The sequence below is a fragment of the Takifugu flavidus genome, chromosome 5, assembly GCF_003711565.1.
Source record: "Takifugu flavidus isolate HTHZ2018 chromosome 5, ASM371156v2, whole genome shotgun sequence".
In the NCBI taxonomy this organism is placed as follows: Eukaryota; Metazoa; Chordata; class Actinopteri; order Tetraodontiformes; family Tetraodontidae; genus Takifugu; species Takifugu flavidus.
The window spans coordinates 5,620,273-5,647,907 of NC_079524.1; the positions used below are offsets into that span (position 1 = coordinate 5,620,273).

The 27,635-nt window shown below is 50.4% G+C and overlaps 2 protein-coding genes and 1 pseudogene across 7 annotated transcripts in view; 2 read left to right on the forward strand and 1 right to left on the reverse strand.

Annotated features, from left to right (window-relative positions):
• slc20a2 (solute carrier family 20 member 2) overlaps positions 1–14,195 on the forward strand; it is a 27,689-nt gene extending 13,494 nt beyond the window's left edge. For 4 of the 6 annotated variants that reach the window (XM_057033039.1, XM_057033038.1, XM_057033036.1 and 1 more), the window contains 10 exons: positions 2,255–2,816; positions 3,672–3,812; positions 4,102–4,187; positions 5,076–5,172; positions 5,252–5,371; positions 6,241–6,471; positions 6,549–7,182; positions 7,246–7,431; positions 8,663–8,747; positions 10,710–14,195. In XM_057033039.1, the coding sequence (XP_056889019.1) occupies positions 2,528–2,816; positions 3,672–3,812; positions 4,102–4,187; positions 5,076–5,172; positions 5,252–5,371; positions 6,241–6,471; positions 6,549–7,182; positions 7,246–7,431; positions 8,663–8,747; positions 10,710–10,874 (2,034 nt within the window). In that variant the 5' untranslated portion in view covers positions 2,255–2,527 and the 3' untranslated portion in view covers positions 10,875–14,195. Of the gene's footprint in view, positions 1–2,254; positions 2,817–3,671; positions 3,813–4,101; positions 4,188–5,075; positions 5,173–5,251; positions 5,372–6,240; positions 6,472–6,548; positions 7,183–7,245; positions 7,432–8,662; positions 8,748–9,324; positions 9,410–10,709 lie in introns of all 6 variants that reach the window. The other 2 variants (XM_057033037.1, XM_057033041.1) reach the window with 2 other exon arrangements.
• A 516-nt stretch (positions 14,196–14,711) lies between these two features.
• Positions 14,712–19,762, reverse strand: LOC130525832 (E3 ubiquitin-protein ligase KCMF1-like; annotated as a pseudogene).
• A 3,047-nt stretch (positions 19,763–22,809) lies between these two features.
• On the forward strand, positions 22,810–27,209 carry lipg (lipase, endothelial). The gene is made up of 10 exons (XM_057033044.1): positions 22,810–23,115; positions 23,836–24,020; positions 24,114–24,293; positions 24,861–24,972; positions 25,064–25,282; positions 25,366–25,608; positions 25,811–25,931; positions 26,050–26,268; positions 26,346–26,450; positions 26,522–27,209. The coding sequence occupies exons 1-10, from the start codon at positions 23,025–23,027 to the stop codon at positions 26,532–26,534; spliced, it is 1,488 nt and encodes a 495-aa protein (XP_056889024.1). The 5' UTR covers positions 22,810–23,024; the 3' UTR covers positions 26,535–27,209.
• Positions 27,210–27,635: the final 426 nt, after the last annotated feature.

The following is a 27,635-nucleotide window of genomic DNA, read 5'->3' on the forward strand; positions in this document are numbered from 1 at the left end:
GAATCGGCCATTCACAGCCAATATGACTGCTTGGCCTTCATCATTGTTCTGAGATCCCTGCTAAGGTTCAGACGTATTCTTACCTGAGGCAGTGGCAGCCTGGGGGAAGGAGGCTTTCTGCATCATCGGCAACATTTTATGTTGCCAGGGAAGCGTTTATATAAGTCCATTTTCACATTTGCATATACACAGAACAGTCCCTGAGTTCAGGAGAGGTTGTCATGGTGATGTATCTGGAGTAGAAGAGCCACCTTCATGAAGAACATTTTGGGCTCAGATGTTGTTTGGATATTCTGGGTGAGGGCAAGACTGTGCGTCCCTGTCCGGGCTGGGTGGCGTGGGGGTAACATGTCAACAACTATTCTGTGCATCTCTTCCATGCAGATGGTTCTCACCCAACATGGCGCAGTGGCACATTCATGAATGGAGAGAACCTTTTGCAGATATCGTCAATTTATATTGCTCTCAAAGGCCTGAAGTGTAAAAACTGCACAGCGATCAAACTCGTGCTGCGTCACTTTACTGAGAAGCTTTAAATAAATTAAGTTGCATAATGAAGTGAGTGAACCCTGACGCTGTTGTGAAGAAGGAAAGACGGGTCACGCTCATGTTACTGGAACCCACCAAAGGACCCAACAGGACCTGCAAACATCAATGGCAGCGGTGAAAAGGCTGAATTAAATTGGGGAACCTCTGTGTTTTAGTTTCATGTGGTTTTCCACATCGCAGGAGCCAATAAGAGAATTCTGCACATGTTTCACTCCGGGAGAATTTAGTTTTTGAACATGCTTGGCACTTTCACTCCTGCTGCACAGCTTCGTCTCATCACCAGAAAAGTTCCCAAACTACAATTGTTTGCTTAACAAAGAACAGTTAAATTAACAATCCGAACATCTTGGATTTGTGTGTGTGCGCACATTTTCCTTCTATACTTGTGAGGCTAGTTTACACATTAAATGAAGTTCTTAAGCAGTTGAATTTTTGAACCTGTCTGCATATCTCCAGCTGAAATTATGTAATGTTTGCTGATTAATTATTAACTCGGCTAAAGACTTTTGACTGCACTTTTATTGACGAGCGCATCTTTATGACTTGAGGTATCAGTTTACTCTCATCCCAGCAATCTCGAGCTGAATCTTTAGGAGCAGAGATACACATCGTTAAGTCGGGTCTCTTCCAGCTCTCCCACTTGTCATCCTGATTCAAGGAGGTCTCAGACAGACCCTGATCCAGAGACACCGTAATCATTCGACGTGTCTCTTGCGGTCCACCGAAGGATAAAGGCTGGTAGTGTCAGCGGTTTGTGACCTCAATTGTTCCAGATGGAGCGCTCTGCTTTCAGGAGGGAGCCAGAATCTGCCGCAGGCTATTTAGAAAAGAGCTGCCTGCCCCCACGCGATCAGAAGCAGACAGTCGCTTCACGCGGAGAGAATGTACTGGCCCGGCCTTCAATCTGTTTATGTTCAATGCTCCTCGTTAACAGCTGGCTTAACCATAGAAGGTGATGTGCTGCCATTAACCCCTGCAAAATGACTCTTCCAAGCGATTATGTGGCGGAGACGCCAGACAAAACGGGGGGACAGCAACGTTTGTGGCGTAGATTTTTCTCAAGGACCACCGGGGGCTTCAGTGTTGGTGGCGCTCATCATCATCATCATCATTATGCTATCATGGAGATAATAGAAATAAGCCATGGGGAACTTTGTGGATGATTCTGTTGTTTCCTATATTCGGGTTCTGTTGAAGTTACCAGATCAGGTGCACGCATGACGCGCGTGTTTCTGCGCTGCTTCAGCTGCTGCACCAGGGACGCTTCAACAGGAGAGCCAGACTTATTGTCAGAGTGGAACGAGAAAGAAATGGACAGAACACAAATGGAGTAGGTCTCAGTGAGGATGTCTGGTGTAGATAAACAGCAGGTCAGAGGTTAAAGCCTGTCCAACAAAGCTGCTTCTGCAGAGCCCTGTGCTGTCCTCGTGCACGGAGGTGGTAACAGAGCTGTAATGTAATGTCCTCTGGATCCTGTCTCTTTACAAACCGGCTGCTGTCTGCACCTTCTGGAACTGGCTAATTTGATTCTCTTGATCTGGGTTGTCATTCTGGATCCTTCAGAGTTTTTTTTATCTTCTGCTCCTCCCTCATGGTTCCTCCCCCCTCCTTTGCTTATAAATTGAAGGTGGCGTTGCCTGATGTTGCAGAAGCAAACCCGTGGCTTAAGTCTGACAGTAAACTGTCCCTCTTGTTCCTCCTGCAGGTGAAGGAGCGTGCAGACAGACTGACTCACACTAAGCTATGGAATGCTCTCTGCACTCGCCATCCTTAGTCTCCAATCTTTGGACTCAGCTCCAGTTGCTTAGTTAGCAGCTGTGCTTCTCCCCTCAAACTCTTTGTAACCAGGGGAAAAAGAAGAGTGGACTTCCTCGGAGTCCTCCAGTTCAAGCGCACACAGCACTTCTAGAAATTTAAAAAGAAAAAGTCGAGCTTCTTTTTCCACTCTTGGATTTTTGCCTGCTGAAATCCCATCAAGATGGATCTGGAGCCGTACCTGTGGATGGTGATCCTTGGCTTCATCATCGCCTTCATCCTGGCTTTCTCTGTTGGCGCCAACGATGTTGCCAACTCCTTCGGCACAGCCGTGGGGTCCGGCGTGGTCACGCTGAGGCAGGCCTGCATCCTCGCGTCCATCTTCGAGACTCTGGGCTCCATGCTGCTGGGGGCCAAAGTGGGCGAGACCATCCGGAAGGGCATCATAGATGTGAGCCTTTACAACGAGACGGTGCCCGTGCTCATGGCCGGGGAGGTCAGCGCCATGGTCGGTGAGTTTTCTGGCTATTTGAGGAACTGAATGACGGCCGTCTAGGGTCCTGATGCACATCATCTGCACCTATCTCTGCAGCCAGATTAACATGAAACAGGAGGAAACAGAGCTTTGCTCACCATCCCCAAAAGGAATTTAAATAGCTAATGTGATTGCGTAACCCCACAGACTTGATAAAGCTCCTTTTATATTTAACCTGCGCTAGTTCTGAAACGTCGACTTAAACTTCATGGCTACGTTATACTCATACTTTTTGAACTTTCTGGGTCTTTATTCCCTGAAAAAGCCCGTAATTGTCCTCACATCAAACACACCAGCGAGACACAAACAGGAATTTGTGAATGTCGTTGGATTAAAAGGGTGAATGAAAGGCAGGAAAACAATGGGGCTCCCGCGGAGATGGTGCAGATTTAATGACGGAGCGGGTGCTGGGAAACGCTGATAAATAAGGTGATATTATGCACAGGGGGTTCCCACGTGTTGATCGTTCAGTCGTGGGAGCGCACCACTAAGGGCAGTGTTCTAGCGTTTTGTAAAACAGGAAAACATTTTCAGCCTGTGTGCTGTTCATATTCATAAACGATATTAATTTGAAAAGAGAAACGCAGGAAAATGCTTCTATTGTGTCCAGGAGGAGGTCTCATTCAGAACAATACAGACTATCAAAGGAGCCCAGGGCTCATTCCTCTTTCTGACTCAGCGTTAATGAATTCTGATTTGAAAGATAGAGCAGCACACATAAACTATCTTTAAGGTTTATGTTTGTGTGTAGTCTGATTTTCTGTACTTTAAGGCTCTGTCGGAGGCTGATTAAGTATAAAGAATGTGTGAGCTTTGTGTTCTTTGTTCACAGGGTCAGCCGTCTGGCAGCTAATCGCCTCCTTCCTCAAACTGCCCGTTTCTGGGACTCACTGCATTGTTGGCGCCACCATCGGCTTCTCCATGGTGGCCATCGGCACCAAAGGAGTCCAGTGGATGCAGCTCGTCAAGATTGGTACCGGCTGGATTTTCTCTTCTGCACGTCAAACGCCCCTACATCTGCACTGACAGCACACAGCCTTTTCTTGACGGTTTCCTTATTGTTCAAGTTTTGTGGTTCGTCGACATCATCAATAAACAAAAGAACTCACTGAGGTTTCCTCCTCTGGTCGCCGCCCAGCGGCGGTACTGTGTAACTGCAGCCAGTGTGCACATGACGTTTTCTCCCCTCCTTCACTCCTTCATAAAGCTCAAACTGCTGGCTTATAACTATGATTAATCTCTGTCTTTTAATCCTCCTCCAGTGGCATCATGGTTCATCTCCCCCTTGCTCTCTGGACTCATGTCTGGATTTCTCTTCATGCTAATCAGACACTTCATCCTGAACAAGGTGGGCTCACAAACACGCTCTGTCATTGAAACGCCGTGTTCTCGTGCCTATTTCCAGCCAGGTGACATTTTTTTTATGGTTGTAGTCTCCTTCAAACACAAAACACAGACTGTTGAAAGGACCTAAGTAGAGATAAAAAAAAAAATCCATTTGATTTGGCAACACGGGCAGCGCTGCAGTTATGCAACGGTCGATCTCGGCGATCCCGGCCACCGGGACAAAAAAAACGTGGCGGATCATCTCGGGGTCAAAACCACGGGATTACATCTGATTTGTCATTTCAGCTGCAGTTGCCCTGCAGCGAGGTCAGACCGGCGTCGCCCCCACCAGATGAATTTACGAGTGTTGCATTTTTGTTCGGCGTAAATAGGTGGTTACTGTAGCGTATCTGTCTGCTGTGATTTGTAGTCATCCGCCTCTTTTGTGTATGCTCGGGTCACACCGAGTGTCAGACCCCTCCTAGAACACACATTGCGCAACAGTGGACCATTAAATACTCCCATGTTGTCATGTGTTTTCAATATTTCTACCCCTTTGACCTGAGCCGAGTGTCCGCCTTTAAGCGAAAGGCACCATTTATGTTTCTCCACTACTTATTTTGGTTGTAGGATCGCACAGGAAAAGGTGATTTAACTAAGTTAAATCTGGTGATCCTGCCACTTTTATTTACTGTGTGTCACCTGTTTGATCCCTCTGGGAAAACAAGTATGAGGAAGTTAGATAAACCGGTAGCGTTTGGCACGCGCAGGATACGTCCGGGCCTGTCTTATCAAGTCAGCAACGTGGTTGTGTTTGACAGTCATTTACATTTAGATGATAATAAAATAACAGAGATAGTTCAGGATGGCATGGCTTTGTTTGTGATGATAAGAATGAAATCGTTTTCAGGATGACTCTGTCCCCAACGGGCTGCGAGCCTTGCCTCTCTTCTACGCCACCACCATTGGGATCAACACCTTCTCTATCCTGTACACTGGAGCGCCCTGTGAGTGCCTGGACCTACTGCTTTTAACACATTTTAACCCGTATTTTAATCAAACCGCCGTGTTGTTCATCGTCTGTAGTGCTCGGGTTAGAGATGCTGCCGATATGGGCCATCTTCCTCATTACTCTGGCCGAGTCACTGGTCTGTGCCGGGCTGGTCTGGGTATTCGTCTGCCCGTGGATGAGGAGGAAAATAGCAAGTACGTATCTCTGTGTGTGTGTGTGTGTGTGTGCACGCTTGTGTGTGTCATACTTCAAGTCAGGAGAAAGAACTCTCAAGGCTAGAATCTTTCTTATATTTCTCTGGATTCTCAACTGCTGGTCTAGAAGCTTTCAGGTCACAGTTGGAAGATCTTTCTTTAATGGGAAAGTTTGCCAGAAGCCAAAGTCATTCATTAAACAGTCATAAAACAAATGACACGAAAAATGTAACAGTGGGTAGAGCCGGAGGTGGAATACCTGAGACGGCAGTGTTCTGTTCCGCAGCTGTTCTGTTCAAGGTTCTAAGTGGATAATGAATCACTTATGCTGATGTGATCTAGCTATTACTTTAAATATTAAAAATTACAGTGTAATTAAAGTGCAATTATCTAAGGAGAGTCATTACAGTTGCATCATTTTCTTTGGATTCACTCCCTCATCTACTGTCCCGTTAAGGCTAACGCAGGGCATCCACATAATTAGGAGTCCCAGAGCAGTGCAATAAAAGTACCAGTAATGGTCATCACTGGTTCTGTTTAATTAATGTCAGCACCCAGGGGCAGGAATAGGAACAGGCACCTAGGCACACATGTGAGGCTGCTGTGACCCCCCCCCCCCCTTTAATGTGCTGATTCTGAGGGCCAGTGAGGAGGGTAGGTGATATTATCATTTAATCTGGACGCGATGGCTGGCCAGACAGGTGGGGCACGTGTTTATGTGTTTGCCCTGAGGCATCGGGCTTATCAGCGCTGGGATTAGCTTGGATCAGCTGATGTGTGTGGACTGTCGCTGGCGAGTGGTTTCCTGCTTTCCATCACAAAGGTTTGGATACAATAGAAGAGATTTCTGCTGTTCGATCTTTGTCCAGGTCGTCTGAGAAAGGAGCAGGCATTGTCCCGCATCTCTGACGAGGTCCTGGACAAGATACCTGAGGAGGAGGAGGAAAGCCCCGTCTTCAAAGAGCTGCCGGGAGCCAAGGGGACAGATGAGGCCGTGGTGCCCCTCACGGCGGGCAGCGATCGGAGCACCCGCGATTCCAGCGGAGAGCTCTCCAATCAGGCCAACGGAGGCACAGTGCTGCCCAACGGCAGGGTCTACGGTAACTACAGAATACTGGCGTTGGACGTGTCTCGACCCACTTTAGTTTTTACACGCTCCTCGTCCTCTGTCCTTCAGGCCGGACACATTCGATGACCAACGGCTGCCTCAAGTCACCCGTCACGAACGGCACCTTCAGCTTCGATGGCCAGATGCGCAGCGATGGCCAGGTCTACCACACTGTTCACAAGGACTCGGGTCTTTACAAGGACCTGCTTCACAAGATCCACCTGGGCCGCATGGATGACGACCGCTCAGGCTCCAACGCGGGTCAGGCGGACAACAACTACCGCCTGCTGCGACGCAACAACAGCTACACCTGCTACACGGCGGCGATATGCGGCATGCCCGTCCAGCCGATCGCTCGTTCAGAGTCTCACGATGACAACGAGAAGCTGGTGGGGGAGCGGGGATACAGGAGCAACAGTGTGTCCTACACCAAGAAACGGATACGCTACGACAGCTACTCGTCATACTGCAACGCTGTGGCGGAGGCCGAGATCGAGGCGGAGGAGGGCGGGGTAGAGATGAAGCTGGCCACGGAGCTGGAGGGGGTGGAGGAAGAGGGCGCTCCAGCCCCAGGGCCTCTGGATGACCTGGTTGAGGAGGACCATGAGGAGAAAGACAAGCCTGAGGTGTTCCAGCTTTTCCACTTCCTGCAGATCCTCACCGCCTGCTTCGGCTCCTTCGCCCACGGAGGAAACGACGTCAGGTACTCCACTTCCTGTTCTTGTGGTTCTGGCCTTTTCAATCGCTAAATCGTCTCCTCCTGCAGCAACGCCATCGGACCCCTGGTGGCCCTGTGGATGATCTACGAGCAGGGCGGAGTCATGCAGGACGCAGCCACTCCGGTTTGGCTCCTGTTTTACGGTGGTATAGGAATCTGCGCCGGCTTGTGGGTGTGGGGACGCCGCGTCATTCAGACCATGGGGAAAGACCTGACCCCCATCACCCCTTCAAGGTGAGAGAGACACTATGTGTGAGTGTGTGTGAGAGAGAGAGAGAGAGATGGAATGTGTGTCTCAACGTGACCACAGACTGGAGTCGCTGCAGTTCCTTGGGTGAGTGACCACACTGCTCATGAATACACCTGATAGATGTTTGTTTACAGTAAATAAATCCCGTAATGTCTTCAGTGTGTCCCCTCTACCCGCCCCCTGCTGGTAAAAACACATTATTTACTCCTTAAGCAAGCTGTACATCCGTGTATTTACACATGCATGTAAATACCATCTGTCTTAACAGACTAAACAAATGGCATCATGCAGTGAATCATATACATCTGAAGCTGAAGTAAACTCACCTTTGTATGGAATGAAACAGTTTTCCATCTGTCCTCTGACCTGTTACATAATAACCAAATAAGTTCTCTTTTGGACCTCCGTAAACAGAAGCCCCGGGGCTCCATCTGTCCCAGCACCTGCCGCTCCTCTCTCCTTGAGCTCACTCTCCCTCCCTCTGTCTTCTCCACCCAGCAAGCAAAATGCATGCGCACGTGCACGTGTTGTTCTGTTCACCTGAGTGTAAAGCCACAGCCGAAACAACAGAACACAGGCTCCGCGCCTGCGGGCCACTCTGCAGTAGATGTGTTCTGTGTGCACGTGTGCATGAACTCACAGGTCTAGGTTCAAGCTTGGTTTGCTGACAAGAACCGAACAGGGTTCTGCGAGCTGCTTTAGTGTGGAGGGAGTGAGGAAAGTCTCTTTTGTCCACGTTTCCCCTCTTTTCTGTGGCTTGAACCCTGCTGGTTAAATCATCAGCTTAGTCTTTTGGCTGAACTCAAGGACGGATTTGCTCTGGTTCTCTGTTCGAAAGGCCCCTTCTGTCCTTTCTGAAGGCTTTTCCTGCCATCCGCCTGACAAAGCTGTGTGTGCACGTAAGGTGTGTGTGTTTCCTGCTTGTCAAAGCTCTTCTTGCTTCGCTTCGCTGTGCTCATTAATGCGTCTTCCCTGGCGTTCCTTTAGTTTTCTCATCTTCTGGGTTTCCAGCGTTACCTGTGTCGGATTGATCGATATGGGAGGGAACTTGTTAACAAGTGACTGAAAGGCCTCTGTTTCACGTCAGTGGTTGTAAAGTTTCTGACTTCATTAAACCCTGCTGTGCTGTATCTGATGTGACGGCGCCGCGGCTCCCGGGCGCTGCAGTGACTGATGTCTTTTCGCCGTTCCTCTCCCCTCCCCCTCCCTCCACAGTGGATTCACTATTGAACTGGCTTCTGCACTCACAGTCGTGTTGGCTTCCAATATCGGAATCCCTGTCAGTACCACCCACTGCAAGGTATGACTGAGCGGCGCCTGCAGACGGCTTCCTCACGCCCCTTCCCCCTCCCCCTTTTTCAGGCATCAGCGGGGGGGTGCAGGGAGCTCCCGCTGCCTCTCAGAGCACGATGGTCTAAATCACTTTAGAAAGGTCCACTGGTGTTTGCAGTGACCTGAATATAATCCCCAAATTCATCCTTTATTGTTTCTTTCCCCCATCATTTCTATTAGAGATTATAGTCTAAAAGATTCCATAGAGAATCCAAACGTTCTGCTCTTCTGGCAGCAGTGTGGAGCCCCTTCCCCCTGTTGTTTACAGGAACATCTGATCTGGAGGACGTATCGGACCCCCCCCTCCATCCCTCTGTCGGCACCCTGTCTCATTTTCTGTTTCGTTCCCACCAGATCTTCCAATTTTCTCCCCCAGCAACTGGCATGGTTTGCTGTGTGGCTCCTCCACCGTCCTGTGTGTTCGCACCAGTCACACACTCCACCCGGGCCCCCCCCCCCCAATCCCACCTGTCACACACGTGTTTTCCACTATTTTTCACACCCCTTTTCCATCTCTCTGTCTCTCCACTCATCTGTCTCTACAGCGGATTTTGCATTGAAGTAATGAGTGCGCTAACAGTGCTTGTTGCATCAAATGTGGGCATCCCAATAAGCTCCACCCACTGCAAGGTATTGGAGTCACTGGTAGTCAGGTCATCCTAAGGAGCGCTGCCACGGCTCCACTCCATTGCTTCACCTGTAGGCGTCAATCACCCAAGCCGATCACAACTCCTGCAGTTGTTGTTTTGACCTCTCCGGCAGTTTCCCTTCAGCAGCAAACACATCCTCAGTCTTACGTGACTTCCTGTCGTGTGATATCGGCCGTCGGACACGTTTGCCAATGCTAATTAGCATCACGCTGCACCTAGTTGGTAAAACTGGAAAAGTATAATACGCCCTCACTTATTTATTCTTCAATAACAATAATAATAATAATAAAAAAGAGCGATGAGACAGAAATAGGCCTGTTTGTAGCCTCTAGGCTAGGCTAAATAATAAACTTGAACTAATCTGAATTTTACTGCTTCAACACTAAAATAAATAAAGGAATTCCACATATTTTGAAAGGGAAACTGCACGAGGCTCAAAATGGATATTTAATTGCTGATATTGAGGCCAATTGATCATCACCATCCACACCTAACTGTCACTCCTCCCATTCTCTTCCCTTAAACCTGTAATCAACCCCAGTTAAAACCTACATGCTGATGGTTAAAGGTGTAGCTGTGGTGATTGGAATGAGATTGTGGGGGGATGTGTGAGATTCACGGGTGTTGTTGAGCAGAAGGACATGGGTAAGATAGCCAACAACACCTGTAACCCACACAGGGCTGATTGGTGAAGGTGTGTGTGTGTGTGTGTGTGTGGGGGGGGGGGGTACTGGCTGTCATTCAGTTTGGTCTCACTTCAATCTGAGCGTTTGGAAACTGTAGATCAAACTGAATGGATGCTGCTGGTGTGTGGGGCGCCCGCTGTGATCCCTCACCAAACGTCTCTGATTGGCTGACGCAAACGCCCATACTGTTGTACACGGGCGTTTAAAATGCTAATTATGCTAAATATTTTAGGGTAGGGGTGGCGCCGCATGCAGAGGGGTGTGAGTGGACCTTCTGACGTGACTGTACTGAATAAAGGTGAAACAAGCGTTGATCGGTGGAGGTCTGACATGAGCCTCAGAGTTGTGACGCTGATCTCAGACCTTCCACGCCTGAATCTGGGCAGACGTCCGATTTCCCGTCTGCTTCCTCTCTCTGAACGAGCTGGACCGAGGTGGAGAGCTGTAGGTTGCTGTAGAGTTTAAGAGGTTAAGTCGCCTCTGAAGAACAGCCTGCAGCTCTTCACGCGGTCAGACTGACCCATTGAGTCCCTGCTGCCGCTGATGTTCTCTTTCTTCTCCCCCCCCCTCCCCCCCACCGGGTGCGGCCTCCAGGTGGGCTCGGTCGTGGCCGTGGGCTGGATCCGCTCCCAGAAGGCAGTGGACTGGCACCTCTTCAGGAACATCTTCCTGGCGTGGTTCGTCACCGTGCCCGTGGCCGGCCTGTTCAGCGCCGCCGTCATGGCCCTGTTCGTCTACGGCATCCTGCCCTTCGTGTGAGGGGGCGAGTTGTTAGAGGGGGGGGGCGAGCGTGAGGGTTGCAGGTGGTAGAGAGATTAAACAAAGAGAGGGAGATGGGAGTTGAAGGCGTGGAATTGGTTGCAGCGTGGATGCGAGGAGGGTGGGTTCAGTGCTGCCTGGCTCCAGACATCTTTCCCGACCTCACCCCAGTTCCGCTTTTATTTATTCTTGTTACAGAAGAACGTGAGTAAAGAACACGTCACCCCTCTCAGTCGATCCGCTGTACATATAACGACATTTGACAATAACTCTTAACACTAAATATGGCTGATGGACAAAAAAAAAACAGTTATTTTTCCCCTAAATTTTAGGAAAAATTAAAAAAGAGACAAACAAATGAAAACAATGAGCCGATTCCGTAGTAAAGCTTCGCTCCCTCTGCCTGCAGTTCCAGGTGTGACCAGCGGTCAAGTGCTTGTTGTTGTTTCCAGATGCCTGTAAATAATCTTATATCGGCCTGAGTGTGATTTGCTGTATTGCGGCTTGCTTTTTAAAGTTGAGAGAAGAAAAAAAAAATAGCGGCCAACCTGTCCATCATCTCACTGTCAACACACTGTCCAGGTTCAGCGGGACGGACGCCTCAGACGGAGGTGATGGGGGGGGGTCTCACTTACACTTCTGGTTCTCTACCCAAAACCATAGAAAAGATTGGAAGAGCTCCCACAGGGTTTTAGAGATCTCATATTTTTTAATGATGTACTATAGTGTAATTTGTACTGTAAATACTGAGGCCGGAGGGGGGGGGCGTGTCATAGTGGCAGGGTTTCGTTCAGGATTACACGCACACCCGCACATGCCGATGGATCATAGGATCTTCTGGAGGATTTAAATTCAATCATATCTCTCAAATTAAGGCCACCATCCTGACAGAAGTACCGAAGGCAACGCGTCCGCTTCGCCTCTTTGGCCTTTTTATCGTGCGCAAAGTTCAATAACCGGAGTCGCCTCCTCAAATCGGAGGCTCCCAGCCAATCAGAATTGTCCGTGCACGTCTGCGTCATCATGCGTTGACTCGCCAGCTCCCACATTCGGGCTCGAGGCTCCTCCTCGCATCCAAACCTCACTTTTATTCGCCATATCGGACGCCGATGGTGGCGTTGGGGCCTGGTCGTGCTGCTCGTCGGGGCGACCAGGGTTTAAGGGTCATGACAGACCAGTCAGTTACTGGGGGGGGGGGTTACTGATCATCACCAGCTTTCTATGGGGGTCGCCTGACCTCCGTAGTTGAACAAAGCGTTTCGTTTTGAACAAAGGAGTCGCCGGCGGGTGCAACTTCCTCGTGTGGTCGTGGTGTGTTTCCGTTTTTTTTTTTTTATTTCCGCCCCCCCCATGAACAAAATCTATGCTTAAGTAGCCACTTGCCTTGTAACATTGTGTTTTACCTGTGCAGATACAGTCCAGCGATGAAGTACTGTGGTGTTTACATTGTAACCATATTGTAGAGTATCTGAAAAACGTTGCCTAATGATGCCAATGAAAGACAAACTATTCATGTTTAAGTGCAAGTAAAGAGCAAACAAAAAAACAAACAAAATAACCTAAAGTGTCTAGAAAGAGTGCGAGCGAGCGAGCGTGCACACGATGACCTTTTCTTTTGTTTGTTTTGGGTTGCAGAGGTCAGGCCTGTGGCGACCCCTGTCCCCCTGTAACGCTACGCGTGTGGATGCAATTCAGTAATGAAGAGAATGACTAAATCATCAAATTTATATATTTTTCTACCATATCTGAGTTAGAACCTGGGCGAGGACGTGCCGCATAAAGAACGGAGGGAACGCGGTCTCGGCGTTCCCGTCTCGCTGGTGCCATGTGCCACACCTCCGGGGCCCAGTGGGTTCTGCTAACATATAGATTGATATGTCAGTTGCCAATAGATCAGATTTTTAAATGACCATTTTTATTTTTTTTTTTGAGGGGGGGGGGGAGTTTAGATTGAAAACGCTTTGTAATTTTGTTTCCCTGCTGCTTCATGAGCTGCGAGAGCGGGTCGGTGGAACCGCTGAGGCTCAGGCTCCACAGCGGGCCGCGCAGAGCTGCGCTTTCTCACGCACGAGGCCTCAGCACAGCTGCGCACAGCTGCAGTTACCCGCCCCTATCGCCAGGCAACCATCCCTGTCTCGGATTAATCGCGTAGTGGATTGTTGACTTTCTTTACAATTGTATTTTGATGTCGAACCTTTTAATTCGGAGGAAAATTTGAACATTGCTGCCATTTCCTAAGTGATTAAGAATTTTAAAAAAGCAATAAACTCCAGCTGCTTTATTTCCCCCTTTAACGCCACCAGCAACAGAACAAACTTATTTCCTGACAGCTATCAGAAGGTTTGGCACTAATTTAATATTCCCAGACTATTGAGCAGCAGGGAGCCTTTTAAATATCCATTGTTTGCTGTAATTGAGCCCTTTTGGCCACTGGTTCCGCTCATGAAAGCAGACATCAAAGGGGATTATTAGTTAGTGACACTAACGATGCCAAAAACGTGCTCCGACAGATAAAATATCAGAACTCGAACTCCATATCTGGTGACAGTTGTTGTCCTGTCGGTGGGCGAAGCTCGGCCTCCCCGTGGCCCCTGTGTGACGCACGCTCTTGTGTTTGTGTTCATTCATGCATCCTCAGTCCTGACGGGCCAAAAAGGGACGCGCGGCTCAGGACGGGAGGGGAAGTGGCGGCGGCGGCGAGCACATCCGACCTCATCGCCGCGCGTTCGTGAGTGGATGGGTCAGATCAGACCGTCTCGGCCCGCCTGTAGCCACTCGTGAGAACGGTACGGTCCAAACCTTTGCGCCCCCCCCCCTGCAGAGAAAAGAAACAAATCAAAAGATCGACGTCATCAACCAGGAACGATGACGTCACTGCCGTTTAGGGAGGTTCTATTCGCATTTTAAACCGATTGCGATCGCAGCACGTGCCACTTCTGTGCAATGCAAATGTCGAAAGGCTGCGATCGTGTCCTGTGGTCAGTAGAACCAGCTGCCCTGGTGTGACAGCGCCCTCTAGTGGGAGGGTGCGGGTCGTGATGCTGTTTTGTGGTCGAACGTGCTCCTTTGCTGGCCTGCAGGCTTCTCAGCTGTGTGTCGTCTCTCTGCTGTTTTACTGCTCTTTAACCGTCCGCTCCAGCAAAGATGTAAAAATAAACCAATAAAATAAAGAAAAACAAAACCGTAGCCTGCTTTGACAAAATCTTTACGGATCTTTTGATTTGCATATATTGTACTGTAATGTTTTTATTTAAGATTTTAGTGGGAGAAAATTGTCTGCTTTTAAACTGAATAATGGGAATTAAAATTACAAAGAATTCATCTCTGAGTCCTGTCGTCTTTTTTTGTTTCATCACACATTTCTGTCAGGCCAGAGCTTTACATTGTCTCCATGGTAACGCTGAACTAAGCTGCTCTCAACACAACATTCTGGAGTTTGAAGTCCTAGATGTTTCTGCGTTAAGTAGGTTAGAAAATCAACCTTAAATTGATAACAAGTCTTTATTATTGTATATTTCTGTGATAAAACTTTACAAATCATGTTCACATCTTCTGACGTACATATAATTTAGTAAGAGCTGTTTAAGATTAAAGTCTCCTAAAGATCTTTCACGCCGACATATTTCTGCTGTTGCCATGGTGAAAAGAAGCTATTTCCTTCGCTGATATAATTATTGCTAATTAATTAGCAGAAGCCACTTAAAATAGATCCCAACCACTCAGAGACGGAGCGGACGGGACCTTGGACCTTCTCTTACCATGTGATGCAGCCTTTACTAATGTTTGCGCCTGTTCCGACCAAAATATCAGCAAAATAACGACAACAAAACCAGCTGGTGGTGTTGGGTTAGTTCATTTCCATCCAAATCATTTTTATTATCCTCCAAACGGAAAAGTTTACCCTGTGATTTGAACTGTTCACCAAGCCAAAGAAAAAAAAACATACATTTGCATTTCTTCAGGTAGCGTCGGAGGCGTAAAGAGGGAAACGGCGGAACTCTCTCCTTCCAGTCACGTGATAAATAACCTTTGCATTGGTGAGTAATGGAGAGATTAATTTCAGATCACGGGAAGCAGAAGAAGAAGTGACTGTCTTGTGAGAGAGCGGGGGGGGGGGGGGGGGGGGACACGTTGGAAAAGGTCAGGGGCGGGTTGACCTCCGCCCGGGAAGCGGAGGATCTGTAGTGTACGCAGACGGACTCTGGAGACGCCATTCAGAAAGGTGCCCGCGGTCCATAAAGCAAGGTCACGTGACCCGAGAAGGGTGACGTGACAGGAAGAGGGCGGGGTCTGAGACCAAAGCTGGACCTCCCCCGTCGGTGTGCACTTAAAAATGGGCACGTGGTGATTTAAGCTCATGCTTAAGTTGTGTTCAACCATCCGAGCACTCCAAAAACGATAAATACACACGGCGGCGTTGGGCCGGGGGGGCGCCGGCGTGCGATGTGTTTGTCTCCTAAATGGCTAACTACGCTTCTGCTCGTCCGCTAGAGGAAACACAGGTCACGGGGGATTGTTTAGCGACGTCCATATAGATTCTTCTGTAATATATTTATATAGTTTTCTCTCTCGCGCGCGCACACCCGCGCCGCTCGCTCGCACATTCGCTCGTCTCACTACTTTTACTCGATGTACACAACGTAATAAACACAAGGTCGAGTGGGGGGAGACGGAGCTGAAATGACAATCACTGGAAAAGAAATTAAAACAGCCGAAAAGAACCGCAGTCTGTTTCGTCTTCCATTGGCGTTTGGGCCGATCCAACAGTCGGCCAGTCACAATGGCGGTTTAGAGGGGGGGGGGGCGGCCGTATCATCAAAGGGGCGGGGCCGGGGGCTCTTTCTTCGCCGGGGCCGACTTGGGCGTCGTTTTTGTCGTTTTGACGGTCGGGGTCGTCTCCTTGAGGTTGAGGTTCTCCAGGGCCACGTCCAGGGTCATGACCTCAACGCAGCCCATGGCCTTGAAGTCGGCGAAGTGCCGCAAAGAGCCGTGGCAGTCGTCTTCGTCCTCGGAGGAGGAGGCGGCGGCGTCCTCGTTGGGCAGCAGCGTGGAGAGCAGCAGTTCCGTCACGAACAGGCTCCGGTCGGCCCACTTGGCCTCGCACGCCTGCCTCTCCGCCTCGGACAACCGCGGTTCGCTCAGCCTGAGGAGACAGAGCGGCACAACAACACCGTCAAGCCTGAGAGAGAGATGTTTGGTTGCCAGGCAACAGGACAGAATCAAGGCCTCTTTAGCCCCACCTGCTGAGGAGAAACTGGGAGCTGTGGGAGTTGTGCTGTGTGCTGGACTCTGCTGGGCCCGGGTTGGGACTGGCGTTGGTGTTGTGATTGATGCTGGGGTTGGGGTTCGGCGGCACCGAGTTGGCGTTGAGGATGGCGTTGGCCCGGCCGCTCCCCCGGGTGGCGTTGCGCGCCGTCTCCAGCTGCTGACGCGCCGCCTGGGCCTGCTGGCGCTCCAACTGGAGCTGCATCTGAGCTGCTGCAGCTGAGAGGCCGAGGGGCCCGAGCTGAGCTGGCCCCCCGCGGAACGCCGCACCCCCGACAACTGGGACAGCAGCTCTGGAGGGAGGGGGGGGGGGGGGGGGGGGGGAGGGAGGGAGGGAGAGGCTTCCGTTAAACCGGGCCGCAGCGGCAGCAAAGCAAACATCAAATCACGTCTGGGGCGCTTTGATCCGTGGTGTCAGAACTATTTACAGGAGTTAAACTGTGATCCCCCCCCCCCTAAACTGCAGATCTATGAACCGAAAAGGGAACAAACAGGGTCATCAGAGGACGTGGGTGCTGTTTTTGAACAGGGACCCTCATTATGGCACAGCTGGAGCTGACATGGCAAATGCCAAGCGCTGAACCGGATTAAACCGGGGACGGGACCAACAAGGAATCGCCACAGCAACGACTCTGCTGGCAAACAAGCAGTTGTTCAAAACACTGTGTGTGTGTGTGTGTGTGTGTGTGTGTGTGTGTGTGTGTGTAGGGGGGGGTTGTCACACTGACCTGCTATGGGGTCCATGGCCTCTCTGGTGTAGTTGGAGCTCTGTGAGGAGCTCTGGCTGCCAGAGAGCCCCCCTGTGGTGCTGCTGGTGAAGTGCATGTTGGACCTCCGGGCCCGTGGACCCCCCAGCCCCCGGCCGGGGTGGAACATCCTCCTCACGTGTCGAACCCCGCTGGACTCGTCGTGAAGCTCTCAGTTAAAGAATCTCAAGGTTGCTTTTTTCTTACTCCGAGAGTTCATTTCTAACTTTAGAATCTATTGGAAAATCTGGAAAATGTACAAATTCGTGCCTCCCGCCCGTTACACAACCTTTACATGCGGCAGACGCCTGGATATTTATGCGAGCTGGACGAGGCTTCTGAAGGAAACCGACTCCTCGCTCGCCACAACCGACGAAACCAGCAGAAAACGAGCTGGATCCCACTGACCGATCACATCACCTGTCACTGGCTCCTGTGATCCATCCCATCCTCCAGCTGTTGGTGACGAGGAGGAACCGCTCTATAGGTACAACAGTAACTAACCACCGGAAAGATCAAAAGAGATCAAAGAACGACCCGGACGCGAGCGTGTGGGGAGGATATCAGGTCTCGGGGCGCTCTGTGTTCAAGTGTGAGATGAGCAGCGAAGTCGTCGGTCACATGGTTCGGGTCTCCGCCGGGCAGCGCCGCACATATGGGGCAGATCTGGGAGGAGGGGGGGGGGGGGACAGTGAACCTGTGAATCGGGGCAGATTGTGCTGAACAGGGCAGTTTGGGGGAGGGGGGGGGGGACAGGAACGCACCACTTCTGTGGAGGTCTCGGTGTGATCTGCTGCCACGTGCTCCTGCAGGGACATCTCTGTGTAGCCCATCCTGCCACAGTAGGGGCAGGTGAAGGCCTGGGGCTGCTCCACGGAGAAGGCCTCACCCCCGTAGTACAGGTCTGGGGAGAGAAGTGGGGGGGGGGGGGGGTGAACAGGGGAGTAGCGAGTCCTGGACCAGACAGCATCATGTTGGGACAGAGAGGAAAGCAGCACAGCTGAATGAAGCTAAAACAGCGGCGGCGCCCGTGACTGAGATTAAATGGACTTACAGTTAATAAGATCTGGGCAGGACCGAAATATCTTTATCCTGCCGCCTGCTGATGCCAATAAAAATGTTTTATTAGGGATAAATGGAGCCCAGACACGTAAAGTCCTGGGTCACATCAGTTACTGTAAAACCACTTGGCTGCAGGATTCCAGGCTGAAAACAAAAGCAGGAGCCAACAAAAGATAACACACACACACACACACACACACACACAGTAAGAGATTTTCCCACTGCTGCAGGCACATCGATGCCACCAAACAACGTTACCTCAGATGATCCGATTGGGAGTCTTTCCCACATTTAAAACTATCCAGGCGCTCCCGCCTCCTCTAAAAGGAGCCTCCAGGAGGTAAAAGGAGAATCTGGGAGGTTTTGGACAGAGTCTGGAGCCGCCAGTCGCCCGCGGGACAGACAAACACGGCGACACACAGGCACAAACGGCGTCCGGTCCACCTACCGAAGTCGACCCGGGTTAGGATGCACTGCATGGGGTGCTCTGTGGTGTGTCTGGTGGTGGTGGCGCCGCTCTCGTAGCAGGACGCGCACAGGTCGTAGTCGTAGCAGATCAGACATTTGTACCGCCGACCCCTGAAGTTGCCTTTTAAACACGCGTCGCAGCTGACACCTGGGGGGAGAGAGTTCCACAAATGACATCTCATTCATTCCACCGGAGGAACCGTGCACCTGTGATGGAGCCGTGCACGCGCAGGACGGGGAGACAGGCGAGACGCTCTCTGACCGGGTGTTTAACGGTGACCCCGACCCAAACAAAGACCTCCCAGCTCCTCTTGATTGACCTGCACAGTCCTGCAGCCTGGCTGTCTTGGGTAACACCAGGCTGTTACTGACCCCCCCTCCCCTCTCCAGGGGGGGGCTACCACCCTGCAAAAGCCCACTGCCAACCCGATCCAGCTGCAACAGAACCGCCTCTCGTGTCCCAGCCGTGAATAAGTGCTCCCAAGTCCCCAACAAGTTTAGCAGGAGTGACCGGGGGCCTGAGCCCCCCGCGCCGCCGGGCTGCCGATGACCCAGCCGGGCGACAGCACCCGAGCTTCCCGGCTCGCTGACACGTCGGGCGGCTGCTGGCTCGGCTCAAGTTTTTAACGTTCGTTGACAGTGCTCACGACATGACACCGACAACTTTGGAGACCAACAAGGTTGGCCACAAGGACGCGGCGGCTGTGGGTTCGCCGATCCCGAGTTGTCCGACTCGGAAACGACGGGCTACGTTTTAACGAAAACCAGTTGAGACCGGCAACTGACGAGCTCCAACCAGACCCGGAGCTCCCGTGTCACCCGTCCCCGGCACTCCCCCTTACTCGCCAGCTCGTCAACGTTACCCTACAGACGACTTAGCTCCCAGGCTAAATGACACACTTGGCTACGCTAGCTAGCTGCTTTCGTCCGGCTGTGTGTCAGCGTAGCCCCCCACAACAGGCTGCTGAAACCGTAACCCGAGCTGCTGAAGCCGACGGAATAAATGTGCCTTCCGTGGCCGCCATAATGAAAATACGCCGCAACCTTGCTGCACTGGGCAGCGCTAACCAGGCTGCAAAACAAGAATTTCTAGGCTAGCTAGCGTTAGCCAACAACGTTTATCTCACAAATCCCGACGCGTTGGTGCCGCTGTGGTCAGGCGTGTTCCTACCTTCATGACGGGACATCCTCTGGACACTAGAACAGCCCCTGGTCGGGCCTCCTTGCTTGTATTATAGAATATTGTCAGTGAAGAGAGGAGAAGCCGGGGTTGGCTGGCTGTCCCTGGCCTCTTCCCTCATGAAGGATCCGGTCTGGTTCCCTCCGCCTCCTGCTGTGTCACTGTGCCGTGCGCCGCTGTCGTGTCCACACGGGGGCGCTGTCGCGCCACTTTTGGGGGCGCAGGTTTCAGTCATCGCCTTTGGCGCCCCCGATTCAAAAAGCGATCAGCTTTTAATACTAATTACGAGATAATTTAGGAGTGAAACGTCATTGACACATCAATAACGCGATAAAAAAAAAAACCTCAGTGTTGTGGATTATTATATGCGCACACCAATTTCAAGCTTTGATCGGAATTATTTACCCAGAATATTTGACCTTTGGGATTTTTTAATATATTCAGATATCGTGGAGCCAAAGGAGACACGCTGAACTCCTAAAAAAGGAGTTTGCTGAGAGAGATCAAAACACAATCATCATCTTCACAATGAAGGGGGGTGGGGCACTAATTGGTCATGAATCGCCGATCCTCCTTGACTTGAATTAATTAATCGATTTTTGGCCCTATGATCAATCAATTAATCAATCAATCAGTCTTTATTTATATAGCGTCTTTTGCAATCAGAATTGTTTCAAGGCGCTTTCCAGAATCCCAGGGCCTGACCCCAGACAAGCAACAGCAAGAAAAAACTCCCCTTTAACAGGAAGAAACCTTGAGCAGGACCAGGCTCATATAGGGGACCCTCCTGCTGATGGGGGAGCTGGGTAGAGAGAGAGAGAGGAGAGGAGGAGGAGGAGAGGAGAGGAGGAGAGGAGAGGAGGAGGAGAGGAGAGGAGAGGAGAGGAGGGGAGGAGAGGAGAGGAGAGGAGAGGAGAGGAGAGGAGAGCAGAGGGGGAGAGGAGAGGAGAGGGGGAGAGGAGAGGAGAGGGGGAGAGGAGAGGAGAGGAGAGAGGAGAGGAGAGGAGAGGAGAGAGAGGAGAGGAGGAGGAGGAGAGGAGAGGAGGGGAGGAGAGGAGAGGAGAGCAGAGGGGGAGAGGAGAGGAGAGGCATAGAGCATAGAAATACATACAAAAATATATTATATTGAATTAAATTGAACTGAATAAGCTGCTGGTAACACCAGCAGTCAGCCTCCCGTACCTGGACAGGGAGCTGGTTCCATAGCAGGGGGCTGGTAGCTAAATGTTCGGCCCCCCATTCTACCCCTAGAAACTCTGGGGACCACAAGTAGACCAGCATTCTGAGAGCGGAGCGGTCTATTGGGCTGGTATATCACTAGCTCCTCCAGGTAGGATGGAGCTCGGCCTCTGAGGACCTTGTAGGTCAAAAGAAGGGTTTTAAAAATTATTCTAAATTTAACGGGCAGCCAATGAAGAAATGCCAGTACAGGAGTAATGTGATCTCTTTTGTCAATACCTGTCAGAACTCTGGCTGCAGCATTTTGGATCAACTGGAGGCTTCTTAGAGAGGTGTTCGGGCACCCTGATAATAAAGAATTACAATAGTCCAGCCTGAAAGTAACAAATGCATGGACTAACTTTTCAGCATCATGCCGCGTCAGTAGCTTCCTGATCTTTGAGATGTTCCTCAGGTGGAAAAAGGCACTTCTAGAGACTAATTTAATGTGTGAGTTGAAGGACAGATTTTGGTCAAAAGTTACTTCAAGATTCCTCACACAGAGACGAGATGTTAATGAGATACCATCTAGAGTGATCATGTGATCTAATCTATCCCTGAGAGGTTCAGGACCAAACACCATGACCTCAGTTTTTCCTGGGTTAAGGAGGAGGAAATTTGAAGACGTCCATGACTTTATGTCTTTAAAACAGGTCTGGAGCTTCAATAACTTCTCTGTCTCCTCGGGTTTCATGGATAAATAGAGCTGAGTGTCATCAGCATAACAATGAAAATTTATCCCATGCTGCCGAATAGTGTTCCCTAAGGGAAGCATGTACAAGGTGAAGAGGATTGGTCCAAGTACAGAACCTTGTGGAACTCCATGGCTAACCCTACTGTATGAAGAGGGAACACCATGGACATGAGCAAACTGGTATCTATCAGATAAATATGATCTAAACCAGTCTAGTGCTGTCCCTTTAATCCCAATCACATGTTCCAGTCTATGTAACAGGATGCTGTGATCAACTGTATCAAAAGCAGCACTGAGGTCCAGCAGAACCAGCATAGAGACCAGTCCATGATCTGAAGCTATGAGAAGATCATTAGTAACTAATCTCAAACAGGCTGTGCTGCGCTGGGTCACTTCAAAACTTGAACTCTCGCAAACAGCGACGCCCTCCGTCCACCGTGATGACGCATAAGCATAAAGGGTCAATTCTAAGAAGTGAAAAACGGGTGAAACACAGCGATTTTAGATCCTTGCAGATCACACACACGGGTCGGATTTCATCTGAGTTCCTTGCAAGAACTGCACATCGTGTTTGGTAACATCAGATAACCCTGACCCTAACCCCAATAAATCCATAACCCCCCCTCCCGAAAGAGCCGCTGATCCACCTGAGTCCGCGGGTGCGCAGCCATAAATTCCTTCCTGGCTTATCTCGGTGGGCTGCTCACCCAATGCTCAGGTGTGGGGCTGCGTTGGGGGGGTGGAGGCGCACGCTGGCGTACACAACACAGTAGTGATATTGTTTGTGTGTGTGTGGGGGGGGCGTCTATTCTTTCCTTCATCAATTGAATCCGGCCAGTGGAGTAAGCTGATGGTTTGGCAACGCGCCACGAGCAAAGGGGTGCGCGCTTTCAGTGGAAGTGTCCCCCCATCGTACACACGCACGGGCCCCGGTTTATTTATTTTGTTTATTTCTAGTATTCCCACGTATGATAAAGGGGGAAAAAAACGGAATTTCCAGCCTCTATATTAAGCTCCAGACAACGCGCTCGTCGCGCACGCACTCTTTTGAAGCTTATTAGGCGCCGCTGGGAAACAAAGTTGTGAACCACGGTGACCTTCATTCCAAAACAGCCGTTAAGTGTGTTTTATGGCGGCTTGCGTCAGCTGAACACACCCCTCAAAGGTTGAGACGCTCGCGCAGGAAGCCTACTACGATTTCATTCAGCCTCGCCACGCCTTTCCAACGTAAAGAAACGTGGGCTTGACCAATGGGATCCACGATAGATCAGCCGATGATCAGATGACTAAAACGAAAAGTATTTAAAACTCTAATCACACGCCTGATGCTGATTTACACATTTGGGTGCTTTCACAGGCGCGCACCAAACAAAAAAACGGCGGCTGGCTCAGTCTTTGTCGCCAGTGGAGCTGAACTCACTCACCTACCCACTGCGTTGCCATTAGCAATACAATTCAAGAGGTTTTACACCCACAGGACGTTTCAGATTCCCACACAGGCGATTTGAGCCCCAGAGATGAATCACAAAGCCCCTCTGCTGTGGATTTTCCTCCAGTTTGCCGCTGCGCTTCTCTCCTCCACCCACGGAGAAAACGCTGTTCTTAAAGGTAAGAAACTGCGATTATTCTCCCAAATCTAAATGTACTCCACTCCCAGGCGCTAAATTCATTTAATGTCAGTGTGGTAAGTGTGAAACACGCACTCGGCGGGGAAAAAGCGCGCAAATCTCCCTTCTGAACTGGTGTGTCTAATTATCAATCAGCGTTTGGGGGTTTTGTCAGGAGCCCTACAAACGCGAACAATTGCTGCCGGCTGAGTGAGCCAGAAAAACGGGAGTGGATTTGAACCCCGCCAGGCTGCGACGTGTCCCTTTTTCCGTGTGTTGGGGCAGGTGGACGCGGCGCCACGTCTGTGAGGCGGTCCGCCGAATCCACGTCTTCCCACTGACCTGACTTTAACTCTCTGCTGGCTCAGGGTGGCTTCTTGGTTTAATAAACCCGTTCGAGCACAAAGAAATCGTGCTGATTTATTTTTCAAGCTCTAATTTGGAGCCGCGCTCTAAAATCGTCCGGAGGAATAAAAAAACAGTCCTTTACGCACACACGCACTCGCCTTGAATGTCATTTTGAAATGATAAAGTGCCAGTTTAGGCGGCACTCTGCTCCACATCTTGTGCTCGGATGGAGTTATTTGTGGCGGATGTTGCTGCAAAAGCCAGATTCTCAAGTCTAAGAGATGATTGCTGGCGTGTTTAGTGCGGTTCAAACTGAAAAATGGAGACTAAAACCAAACCAAAGCGTAACATGTATGCTCGATGTTCCCCTCAGGTGATGATGGGTTCGATGAGCTGGCGCCTAATTCCAGCGCTCTGGGTGCAGTCAAGTACAACATGAGAAAGAGTTTAGACCTGGACCAGGTGGGCTGCTACCTGCAGGCAGGCAAAAAGGGATGTTTGGAGGAGTGCGGCTTCAACGCCACAACCAAGACCATCTTCATCATCCACGGCTGGACGGTAGCTGGATGTTCCTGCGTCTGCTTTGTGGGAAATGCTTTGTTTAAAACTGATTGCACGGAGTGAATGTGGCCTTGCGTTTCCCTCTGGTAGATCAGTGGGATATTCGAGAGCTGGATGTACAAGCTGGTCTCTGCAGTGATGCAGCGCGAAACCGAAGCCAATGTGGTCATTGTGGATTGGTTACCGATGGCCCAGCAGCTGTATCCCGATGCCGTCAACTACACCCACGCCGTGGGCCTGGATATCGCCGCTATGCTCAACTGGCTTCAGGTTTGTGCACATTCCCGAGCACAGGTGTAATGTTCCCTGTCTGATCGGTGCTGGTGTGGTCAGTGGTGCTGATTCCAAACCCACAAAGCCGTCCCTCCATCTTTTTATAGGTGTAGTTTGTTATTTGTGCATGTGACAGAGCTGTCAAAACAGGTTTAGAACAGGGCAACGGTATGCTGAATAGCTTCTTTAATAATGCCGGGTTTTTGTGGTACCCTCTGATTACCCCGAGAGGAGCCATTTTGGGGTACTTTTAGAGATGCTTTAATCCTCCTTTTCTGTTGGAGCTCATTATTGGCTTCTCTTACTCGGAGACAAAGGTGATGTTTACTGTTTAGACTGTATTAAAACTGGAGTGAGGAGGCTTTCAGGCCTCTCGGGTGTTGGTTCTGAAACTGGGACAGATGGAAAAGATGGCCCGTCAGATTCTGTGTGGGTTAACCGAGCTCTGCTCCGGTGCCAGCATGACCAACGGCGGCTGGCTGAATCCCAGGATTATTTAAATGTGTGTTTAGTGTCGGTGGTTGCAGCTGCTGACGTGAACGCTGCCACTTCCTTCCCCGACAGGATGAGCAGCAGCTCGCTCTGCAGAACGTGCACCTGATAGGCTACAGTTTAGGTGCTCATGTAGCCGGATACGCCGGGACACACGTGCGAGGGACCATCGGCAGGATTACCGGTAATTTCCACATGGCACAAATATGCAGCGGACGCTGTTTAGCTCCTTTTTTCCGCCCCTTTTCATTGGTGGAATTTTGCCTTTGTCACAGGTCTGGACCCAGCAGGACCCCTGTTTGAGGACGTGGAGAAGGAAAGGCGTCTCTCTCCTGACGACGCCGACTTTGTGGATGTTCTGCACACGTACACGAGGGAACCCCTGGGTGTCAGCATCGGGATCAAGCGGCCCATCGGAGACATCGACATCTACCCCAACGGCGGCGAGGTGCAGCCCGGCTGTACGCTGGGCGACGTGCTGGCTGTGGCAGGAAGTGAGTTTTTGTTTCCCCCAAACGTGCACAAGGTACCGCTTTTTATGGCGTTAACCCGAGCGTTCCTTCCTCCCGTGGTGCAGATGTCATGGACATGATGAAGTGCGAGCACGAGCGTGCCGTGCACCTGTTTGTGGACTCCCTGATGAACCGAGACCACGTGAGCTTCGCCTACCAGTGCACCGGCCCCGATCGCTTCAGAAAGGGTATCTGCCTCAGCTGCCGCAAGAACCGCTGCAACAACATCGGCTACAACGCCAGGAAAATGCGCAAGAGGCGCAACAGTAAAATGTACCTGAAGACGCGCGCTGACACCCCCTTCGGAGGTGAGTAGAGTCCCTCATAGTCTCATCTCTGGCTGCTCTGTGTTTACTGCACTAAAACGGATGCAAGTCTCTACAAACCCAGTTTCTAATTGTAGCTCCTTATCTTTTTACTAATCACTATATTATGATTTATGGTTCCTGCTGCCACACAGCATACGGCTCCGTCGATGGCCAAACACTGATGATTGATTATGGTTTATAGGCTACCATTATCAGATGAAGATGCACGTGTTCAACAGGAAAAGGTCGGACAACGCAGAACCCACCTTCTATGTTCAGTTGCACGGCGCCCATAAAGATACAGACAACATACTTGTTGACGTGTAAGTGCCTGCCGGTCCTGACACGTGCGAGCGCACCGATTGATTAAAGCAGTGAAGATAAAATGAGTGAGTGTTTCATGGCTCGGCACTTATCCTAGTTTCTCTTCCCTTTGTGCAGCTTTGAGGGCGATATTGGGCTGAACCTGACCAACACCTTCCTGGTGTTTACGGAGGAAGATATCGGGGATCTGCTAAAGATTCGTCTGAACTGGGAAGGGGAGGCCGACTCCTGGAATTCCCTTTGGAAGAACCTGAAAAAGTCCTTCTGGGGCTGGAAAGCAAAACCCGTCCTACAGGTCCGACGGATTCGCGTGAAAGCCGGGGAAACGCAGAAAAAGTAAGCCGGCAGGACGACGCCCCTGGGGGCTGCTGTCATGTTGACAAAGATTTACTGAGGTTCCTTGTCCTTCACAGGTTCACGTTTTGTGCTGAAGATCCCGAAAAAATAGACATTTCACCGGGAGAATCGCTAAATTTCCTCAAATGCCGCGATGGATGGGAAGTAAAACCTAGAAAAAGGTACGAAACGTTTCCTCTGCTGATGACGTAACCACCCGGCCGTGATTAACTGAATCCTGTTTGATTGACAGGCTGCCTATGTAACATCTCGGCACTTCCAGCAACAAATGCACCATCACGCCGGGGAACCCAACACGGATCTGAGAGGCCCTCACCCTCTCTTTATCTGAGCACTTTTGCAGGACGAGGTTCAATTGTTGCACGGTGGCTGGGGGTTTAACTGGACTCTTAACTGTACCAGAATGGGTTTCAATGGGTTCTGAATTTGGGGGCTTGGTCAGTCTCTGGCCAAGCAGGGTGCACGGACTGCAAGCGGGGGCAGAACGGAATAGGGCGTGATGGCCCAAGGAGTCGTAGACAGTGTTGTGTGGACTAGCGACATAGAAGGCGCCTCTGTCCCAGTAGAGGAACACCAGCACATGTAGTTGCTGTACTGTACATTTTTAAGAATATATTTTATTTATGAGAAAGTGGATGCACTGCAAGACCAACATTATTTATCTGAATACATCCCACAGTGGTGTGTGTGAGCGTGTGAGCGCGTGTGTGTGTGGTCATGGGTGCAGTACGGTGTGGGTGTGATGAAGCGTGCCTTCAGCAATGAGATTATAATGAATTCTGTATGTACAGGTGATCCCTAATCTAACTGCACGTGAACCTTCTGCGGTCTTGTGCAATCTGTTACTTTTGGATTTATTTTGGTGGTGTTTATGTACATTATGTGTATAACTTTTGGAAAAATAAAATCACTTGTTTGTATTAACGGTACTGTCCATCATTTGTCAGTGGATTGTGGTCATAATTTGTTTTTGTTTTTTTTCGTATTGCCACGTTTATCCACGGTTTTCGTTGCATGCCGGAGGATCGGGCGGCCATCTTAACGAGAGATGCAACGGCCTTCAGTGTAAAGTGTAACTATGGCAACAAACGCAGGCAAAGTGAAGAGACTGGTGCTTGTAGAGCCGTCCACTCATGACCTGCTTTGGTCTAAAAGGTTTTGTCTTCTTACCCACTTTATCCCTTTTGGGGTCACGGGGAGGGTCCACCCCTGGCTCAGTCACCAGTTCATCGCAGGGCCCTATATGAGCGTTTGTGGGTTCAGTACCTTGCTCCAGAGTACCTCAGCAGTGCTCTGAAGGTGTTCCAGCACCTCCCCCAACTACCGGAGCACCTTCATTGTTTTGT

Coding starts and splice junctions, on each gene's coding strand:
- lipg (XM_057033044.1), top strand. CDS start 23,025: ATGAATCACAAAGCCCCTCTGCTGTGGATTTTCCTCCAGTTTGCCGCT. Junction 23,116..23,835: donor AGAAAACGCTGTTCTTAAAG/GTAAGAAACTGC, acceptor TGTTCCCCTCAG/GTGATGATGGGTTCGATGAG. Junction 25,609..25,810: donor CGCTGACACCCCCTTCGGAG/GTGAGTAGAGTC, acceptor TATGGTTTATAG/GCTACCATTATCAGATGAAG.